This window comes from Penaeus monodon, chromosome 3 (assembly GCF_015228065.2).
Source record: "Penaeus monodon isolate SGIC_2016 chromosome 3, NSTDA_Pmon_1, whole genome shotgun sequence".
NCBI classification, from domain to species: domain Eukaryota; kingdom Metazoa; phylum Arthropoda; class Malacostraca; order Decapoda; family Penaeidae; genus Penaeus; species Penaeus monodon.
In genome coordinates this window covers 49352920-49362919 of record NC_051388.1, presented here as the reverse complement: position 1 = coordinate 49362919, position 10000 = coordinate 49352920, and the positions used below count along the sequence as shown (strand labels likewise).

The 10000-nt window shown below is 33.6% G+C and overlaps 1 protein-coding gene across 1 annotated transcript in view; it reads left to right on the top strand.

Moving 5' to 3' along the window:
- The first annotated feature begins 9435 nt into the window (after positions 1 to 9435).
- LOC119589799 (pro-resilin-like) overlaps positions 9436 to 10000 on the top strand; it is a 731-nt gene continuing 166 nt past the window's right edge. Inside the window, exons 1-3 of the mRNA XM_037938368.1 lie at positions 9436 to 9453; positions 9633 to 9701; positions 9809 to 10000. The exon at positions 9809 to 10000 is cut by the window's right edge and continues 166 nt beyond it. Of these exons, the coding sequence (XP_037794296.1) occupies positions 9442 to 9453; positions 9633 to 9701; positions 9809 to 10000 (273 nt within the window). The 5' untranslated portion in view covers positions 9436 to 9441. The remainder of the gene's footprint in view (positions 9454 to 9632; positions 9702 to 9808) is intronic.

Genomic DNA, 10000 nt, shown 5'->3' with positions numbered 1-10000 from the left:
AAAGTTTCCAGATATTTCCAATGACTATCAAAAAAACGACAGAAATCTTCATGATTTGTTTATTTGATTTCTGGGTACAAAATGATCTAGAACTATATTTAACGTTTTTCCGCTGTAAAATATAAGCATGGCTAATTTTCTCTGGTGAAAAAATAAGCACAATAGACACGAAGTGTGCCTCTAGTAACGAATTTCAGGTTTGTTTTCTGGTTTGGACGGGCGGAGTTTAAACAATTGCATAAAGTAACACAACGCAGTTGCAACTGTCGCCTGGAGGTTACTGCTGTGGCTGGGCACCACGGCGGGTACGGACTAGGGTCAGCCGAGTCAGCACCAGCTGACACACGTGAGCGAGTCGGCATTAGTCGACACAGGCTGGGCTCCCCTCATGGCATAGCCCGGGCGAGGCTAAGCTTCGCATATCGGACTTATTTAGCACAACGCATTGCCGAAACCACCAACGCATCTCCCAAGCGTTGGATAAAAATCCAGCGCGTTGGCACTTTCCAAGACCTAACAAAGAGGCTTATGTCTATGTGTCATTTCTTGAAATATCCATAGCAGAATGCTAGCCAAAGTAAATTCATTGATGTTCTGAAATAATTATCCTCCCTTAGTCTGAACTTCGAATGGATACATTGAAGCTGTCAGTGACAAAAGATTTTTTTTTACTAAACCATAATGGTGTAAAGTAAACAACAGCAGCAACAAGAAAATAAACAACATTCATATCAAATGTTCTTTTTATTTCTGATCCTGTCAGTGGCAACGATTATAGTAATTATAATATCATAGTGGTAGTGGTGATGGTGATGATCATTATAATGATAATAATAACAAATAATAATAATGATGATGATAATAATAATGATGATGATAATAATAATGATGATGATAATAATAATGATAACGGTGATAATAATAACGAGTATAATAATAGTAACAACACTATTAACATTAATAACAACGATAATAGTGATAATCAGAATGGTGATAATAATGATGCTGATAATAATGATAATGATGAGGATTATGATAAAATAATAATAATAATAATAATAATAATAATAATAATGATAATAATAATAATAATGATAATAAAACAATAATGACAATGATAATAATAATGATAATAACATAACAACAACAATAACAATAACAGCAATAACAGTATAATAGCAATTATGTTGATGCCGATGACCATAATAATAACAACAATAACGATAACGGTAATGATAATTGAACAAGATTATGACCAGCAATACTAATAATCATGACGTTCAAAACATATATCGTAATTACGAATATGAATCATAAGGATAACTACAATAATATCAAATTAACAGCTAACTAAATGCTGAACAACAATTCAACAATATGTAAAGGTACACAATTTATAGGTACTTTTCAAAACTACAAATCTCTACATGAATCGTATGCCATATTTATCATACTTTTTATAAATGAAGTTGGTCTAATTTTGCGGCAATAACAGAATTCCTCGTCCGTTTTCTATGAAGTGGCCAACCCAAAAACAGAGGAAGTGTGCAAAACGTCACGTGCGCCGAATATCTCTTCCCTTCAGACAAATGAATATCCAGCTGAATATTCAAATATGGTAATTTCATGATCACACATTATTCACAACAAACAAGGGCCGCACGACTCAGTGCGAACACATGCTGTGCTAAACTCTAATTGTTCTTTCTCACTTAGTGTGTGCTTGACTTAGTTGCGTGGGGACACGTACATAGACATAAACACACACAAATATATATATATTTATGTGTGTATGTTTATATCTATATCTATATATATGTATATATATGTATACAATATGTATGTTATATATTATTATACTATATAGTAAACACACTAATGTGTGTGGTATTAATGTATGTAACATATATACGACACACACACACATGACACACACATAAACACACACACAAACACACACACATATCTATATATATATATATGTATCTATCTATCTATCTATCTATCTATCTATCTATCTATATATGTATATATATATATCTATATATATCTATCTATATATATGAATATATATCTATATATCTATATATCTATATCTATATCTATATCTATCTATCTATCTATCTATCTATATATATATATATCAGGAGGACACACTAATGAGGTGATGGGAAGCCATTAAAAACCACCGTAAACAAAGCAAGGACATTGGAAAGGTGAGACGGCAATTTCGAAATCCCAGACTAGACTGCATTAGCTTCGAGAATACAATGTAATTTGGTCTCGAAACTGCTATCACCTTTCCGCAAATTTGTTTTGGTGCAGCATTTTCGTTTTTTTTGTTTAATTTTTATTGCTTTTGTTATATATAACACAAACAAGTACCAAGCGAGGGAGGTGCATCGCGGGCGGAGGCGCTGTACCCGTGAAGAAGGTCGACCATTAAATATATAACGGTGAAATTTGTTCCATTATGGTTTTTAAAGCTTGTTGGCTTGACTATCTTTTAAATTGAATTACAGTTTGTGATGGATTTGTTTGAATAGATATTTGTTATAGAATAAACTAAAAGAAACTGCATGACACTGCTACACACACACACAAACGCGCGCGTTTGTGTATCTATCTATCTATGTACATGATTATATGAGTTATTCGATATTAGACATATATGATAAATGAGAGGTTTTGAAATTAATAATATCTGTATGAATTAATCAATTACTGATATTAACTAATTATTTGATTAATTAATATCTGTAATATTAATATTATTACAACAATATCTGACAAAGATTCGTTTGGATGCTTGGTCCCGCACAGACACGAGCTCGTTCTAACATGACATATACACGCCTCTGCTGGCTGTGCATTTCAACACTGAGTATTTTTGTCATGTAATTCTAATATTGCAGTCTTCGTCATGCTCTCCCTCGCGGCCGCAGTCACTGCTCGGCCCGAGGCTGGTTATCCTAACCATGAGGTCAGTTTGACTATCAGTCTTTCATAATCGAGCTTAAGCACATGGTAAAGTTTATACTGGAAAAACGCAAGAAATAACGGTACCTAAATTGCCCTTTTCTCTTGAAGGAATAGCCAAGTACTCGCTCAAGTACGAGGTGAAGGACGAGCCATCTGGCAACGACTTCGGCCACCAGGAGGCTCGATACACTCAGGGCGACTACTTCGTCAAGCTTCCCGACGGCCGCCTGCAGCAGGTCGCTTACACCGTGGACGGCGACTCCGGATTCGTGGCCGAGGTCAGCTACGAGGGAGAGGCCCAGTATCCCCAACACCAGCCGACCGGATATGCTTAAATGCTTCTCAATGGAATTAATTGAAATTATTTTATTTGTAATAATTATGCGATAAATCAGGTGAACCATCGACATGATTATCAGCATTGCATATCAGGACACGAAATCATCAAAATTAAGTGCCATCTTACCTGATCTTTCACTGCCATGTCTAGATACTTCCTGCTTATCCAAGGTAATCCGAACTGTTCAATGAAATAAGTCAATGAAGCTATGGTGTACGACTAAGTAATAAATGACAAAATCTTGTCCGTGTTGATAAAGCAGAAAAAAACTATACACACATCAGACTTATAAAAGATGACAAAACTGTTTTGAAACCCACCTGGATTTCGTCTTCAGACCTGGATACGAACTGATGAGGATTTCGAAACTCGTATCTCAGTTTTCAATTACCAATTTTGTTGATCTTTCAGTCTATCTATCAATCTCTCTATCTCTCTATATATGTTTGCATGCATTTTTTTAGTGAAATGGAAAACTGATTTTTTTTTCAGTAACTATGGACTTGCCTGTTGTAGATTTCAGTAAACTGTGATTTCCCGCGATGTGGTAGAGCTATTTAAAAAAGGTCTTTTTGCGGTCGTTCCTGTTGCTAATTCTCTCACACGAACGGACTCTGGTTAACCTCACACTCGCTGCAAACGAGGTTATTTTGACCGTGTCGATTGGATTTTATTTGCTCTTGTTATTGTAGGGAATTTCCAGTATACTAAAGGACGTGCTCCGAGGTGTAAGCGCTGTGTCCGTTGGCAGAGTCAACGAATTAATTGATTCTATTTAGTTATATTGGGAGAATTATTATAAAACGTACATGTTAGAGAGCAAGATTTTAAAGAGAACTTCGTTTGAATAATAATGAAAAAAATAGATTATTTGGTAAAAGACATATCATTACAAATAAAGATTTGAATACTATACTTGATTTGTATGTTCCAAAATACAGAATCTTACATTCGTAGATATAATTGAGAAACGACAGATAAACTTAAAAAAACAATCTGGATTTGTTTACATACAGAAATTTTATATCCTTATGAAAACAAACTTGTTTCATGCATGTATAATATGAGTAACCAAGTACAATAAAAACGTAAAACAATTATTAAGTCTAGATTTAAAGAATAATTGAATTTATAAATAACAGCTTAAAAAAATTACAGACAATCTAAATATATCACATATCATTATTCAAGTATATTCATATTATTTATATAGTATCAGGTGAACTAAGTATTAATCAGAATATGAAAGAATGTAAATGTAGAAAAAACTGAAGAGATAGAGAGATAATATATACTATATATGATGATATATATATATTATATATAATAGGATAGGGAAGAGGATAGAAGAGAAGAGGAAGATGAAAAAAAGAGAGATGCAGAGATATATATGATAGATAGAAGGAAGAAAAGGAGAGGTGAGAGAGAAGAGAGAGAAGAAGGGAGAGGGAAGAGAGAGAAGTGAGACAGAGAGATAGATAGATAGATAGAGAGAGAGAGAGAGAGAGAGAGAGAGAGAGACGGAGAGATACGGAGACAGGGGATATACAGACGAACCTTCTCCCTTGCTAGTAAATATAATGCTAACGAAAATAGTAATCATCATTAACACAGTCGTAATCATTGTTATCATTACAATATCGATAATATTGACAATAGTAATGATAACTATAACAGTAGTAATAATAAGAATAACAATGATATCATTGATAATGGTAATGATGATAATAATGGTAATGATAATAACAATAGCAATAATGATAATGATAATACAAATGATAATAATGATGATACAAGTGATGATGATAGTAATAACGATAATAATTAGAATGATAAAAATATTGATGATGATGATGGTGATAATGCACTAGTAATCATAATTCTAGTAATGCCAATGATAGTGATAATGATAATGATAACAGCAATAACATTAACAACAATAATGGCAATAATGATGATGCTGACAGCAGCTGCAGTTGTAGTGGTAATAATGATTATGACGAGAATAATGATAATGATAATAATAGTAATAATAATAATGACAATAATGACGATGATGATGATAATAATAATAATAATAATAATAATGGTGATTATAATATGAAAAATAACAATAACGTAATTATAACGATAATTAAAAGAAAATAATAACAATAAGAATGACAATGATGATAACAATGATAATGATAATGATAATAGTAATTATAATAATAGAAATAATAATGAAAATAAGAACATTGATAAAAATGACATTACTTTCATAAACCATATGTTTTACATTCACCTATTTTGGGATTGACAAACTGTCGAGGTCAAGCTGTTAACCAATTAACAAACATGTAAGGAGGAGGGGGGGGGACGATTTTTTTTTATTATATAAGATTCGAGAACATGAACGTAAATCACCAATTATTCCTTAGTGAATACATTCATGACATTCAAGGTTTGTTTAAACACTAACAGCTTTGCAGAGTGAAATGCAAATGATATATGAAAACAATCATCACTAAAGAAACTGAACGACGGGTGAATGAACAGTCAGTGTATCAGTTCTAAAATGTTAGATAAGGAATCCATTGGAATATGCTAAATCAGGTTTAAGATCATAAAGTCTCTTTTTAATTTCCGATCACACACTTGTCCAAACATCAACAAACGCACACGCATGCACATGCGAACGTACATTTTGACATTCAGTATTAGATAATTCAGTTCTATTGCAGGTCTTCGTCGTGTTTTCCCTCGCGGCCGCTGTCCTCGCTGCCTGAACCTGGTTACCTTAGCCATGAGGTCAGTCTTGCTTTGAGTGTTCCACAGTCGAATTTCAGCACTTTGTAACGTCTTATACCAGCGAAATACAAAATCTTTATTCTTTATTCTTGAGGGAACTAGCCAAGTACTTGTTTAAGTACGAGGTGAAGGATGACCCATTTGGCAACGACTTCGGCCACCAGGAGGCTCGAGACGGCCCCCACACTCAGGGTGACTCCTACGTTAAGCTTCCCGACGGCCGCCTGTCGCTTACAAGTCGCTTACACCGTGGATGGCGATTCCGGCTTCGTGGCCGAGGTCAGCTACGAGGGAGAGGCCAAGTATTCCCAACACCAGCCAACCGGATATGCTTAAATGATTCTCAATTGAATTCATTGAATTAATTGTATTTGCAATGATTATTGAATAAATCAGGCGAACCATCAACATGATTATTAGTATTGCATATCAGCACATGAAATCATCAAACAATTGTCATCTTACCTGACCTTTCACTGCCATGTCTAGATACTTCCTGCTTATCCAAGGTAATCCATTCAGTGAAATAAGTGACAGAGTGGATAAAATTTATGACTAAGCGATGAATAACATAACCTCTTCCGTGTTGCAAAAAAGAAAGAAAGAAAACTACACGAAATAGGCTTATGGAAGATAACAAAACAGTTTTGAAACCCTCCTGGATTTCGTCTTCAGACCTGAATACGACACTTCCAAGGATTTCGAAAATCTTGTGTCATCTTCCAGTAACCTGCTATGTATATCTTCTGTCTATCTGTTTATATGTTTGTATGTCCGGTTTTTGAAGTGGTAAGGCCATTTAAAAAGTCTTTTTCCGGTCGTTAACATTGCTACTTTTCTGCACAGAAGGGTTCTAACTCCACGTTCGTTGTCAACGAGTTTATTTTGATTGAGTCTGATTTTATCTGCTCTTGATATTGTAGGGAAATTAAAAACGTAAATGTTAAAGAGCAAGTTTATTCATAGAGCTTCACATCAATAAAAGAACACACAATTTAGACTAAATAACGTATAATAGATGAATGATGTGGCTAATCGTGAGACTTTGATTGCCTCCTTACATTCTCGCAATTCACTTTCTTATAGATTTTGTATCCTCTCTCTCTTTCTCCCTTTTTCTATCTCTTTCTCTCTGTTTCACACACACGTCAGTATACATTACCAAAATGAAATATAATTAATAAACTGATCATGGCATTTCCATAGAGATTTCGCAGATGACATCAGATATTCTTTCTGTGAATTTAAGGGCTCGATGGTAAAAAAGCAAGATAAACAAATATAGGGCTTGGGAATATGATAACAAGAAATTGTATACATTACAAATTCAAAAGTAAAAGCACTTTCTTCACACAGTCATCACACAACGCATCAAATGGTGGCCACATCCGATGAAGAGCGTCTATAAAACAATTTTTTCCCCATTAAAGTCTAGGTGTTGAAGATAATTACACATCAGTATTTAAAAAAAATGCTTTATAGAAAAAAAAAAATTTTACACTTGCATCATTTTACTTTAATGTCCTATCACACGTGAGACTGAGACATAATTAAGTGATCTGTTTTATAATCAATGATTCAAAGCCAACATACGGGGATTAATTAGAGAGAGTGAGAGTGAGAGAGAGAGAGAGAGAGAGAGAGAGGGAGAGGGAGAGGAAGGGAGAGGGAGAGGGAGAGGGAGAGGGAGAGAGAGAGAGAGAAAGAGAGAGAGAAGAGAGAGAGAAGATGATAGATAGATAGATAGATAGATAGATAGATAGATAGATAGAGAGAGAGAGAGAGATAGACAGACAGATAGATAGATAGATAGAGAGATAGATAGAGAGAGAGAGAGAGAGAGTATATAAATGTACTTTCTCCCTAGCCAGTAAATATAATGTTAACGTTACTGATGATGGAAATGATATTCATAATGATAGTAATAATGATGATGATGATAATTATAATGATAATAATAATAATAATAATAATAATAATAATGATAATAATGATAATGATGATAATAATATTCATCATCATCATCTCATCATCATAATAATAATAATCATCATCATAAAATAATGATAATTATGATAATAACAATAACAATGATGATAATATCAATGATAATGATAAAATCAATAGTAATTATAGTATTTATGATGAGAATAATAATAATGGTAATAATAATAAGAACAGGGACACGAACAAGAACAAGAACAACAACAACAATAACAATAATGATAATAATAATAACTATAACAATGATGATGATAACAATAATGAAACATACTGATAATAATAATAATAATGATAATAATAGCAATAATACTAATAATGATGATACTAATGTTAATGATGATAATGATGGTAATAACAACAATGATAATGGCAACAACAGTAATGGTAGCTACAGAGAAAACAATGATAACTGAAGTACTAGTAGTAATAGTAATCCTGATATCAATGCCAAGTAATAACAATGATAATGAGACTAATACCGATAACAACAACAATAACACTAATAACTCTAATTATAATGATGATGATAATGACAGTGGTAGGAGTACGAGTAATATCATTGTCAGTAGTTGTAATAATAATGATAATAATGATTATGATGATGATAATGACAGTAAAACGTTGCTGATAATAATAACAATAATAATAATAACAATAATAGTAATAATAATAATAGTAATAATAATGAAAACAATAATGATAATGATGATACTAATATGATGATAATGATGATGATGATGATGATGATGATGATGATGATGATGAGATGATGATATGATGATGATGATAATGATAATAATAATAATAATAATAATAATGATAATAATAATAATAATAATAAAAATGATAATTATAATAATAATAACAATAATAGTAATAATAGTTATGATAATGATGATGATGATAATGGTTATGGAAACAATGATGATAATATTAATAACAATAACAACAACAACAATAATAACAATGATAACAATAATGACAATAATAAGAGGAATGGTGATAATGATAATAATAATCAATAGCAGTCACAAGAGCAACAACGATAATAATGATATAAATCATACCAATAACAACAATAATAATAATAATTGTAAAAGGCATAGATACTGTAAGCATAAACCATTTGTTTTACATTCACCTATTTCGGGATTGACACTGACCTTCACAAATTGTCGAGGTCAAGCTGTTAGCCAATTAACAAACGTAAGTGGAGATGGGATGGAGGGGAGGGAGGAAGGGACGGAGGAGAGGGGGGGGGGGCGTTTTTTACTATATAAGACTCGAGAACATTAACATAAATCACCAGTTATTCCTTAGACACCATGGAATTCAAGGTTTGTTTAGATTTTGACTGTTTTGGAGAGTGAAATGCAAGTGATACATATTCGAAAAAAATTAACCGCTGAGTAAAACTGAACGACACTAAAGCACACGCATGCAGCCTTAAAATAAAAAAGTTTACATCTGGCTATGCATTTTGACACTGAATGAATAGATAATTTAACTATTGCAGGTCTTCGTCGTGCTCTCCCTCGCGGCCGCTGTCTTCGCTCTGCCCGAGACTGGTTATCCGAGCCACGAGGTCAGTCTTTCATTTAGTCTTCTGAAGTCTAATTTAAACACATTTTATTCCAGACTGACGGAAAAATTACATTTTTCTCAATTCCATTTTTGCATTTCTTCTTGAAGGAACCAGCCAAGTACTCGTTCAAGTACGAGGTGAAGGACGAGCCATCTGGCAACGACTTCGGCCACCAGGAGGCTCGAGACGGCCCCCACACTCAGGGCGACTACTTCGTCAAGCTTCCCGACGGCCGCCTGCAGCAGGTCGCTTACACCGTGGACGGCGACTCCGGCTTCGTGGCCGAGGTCAGCTACGAG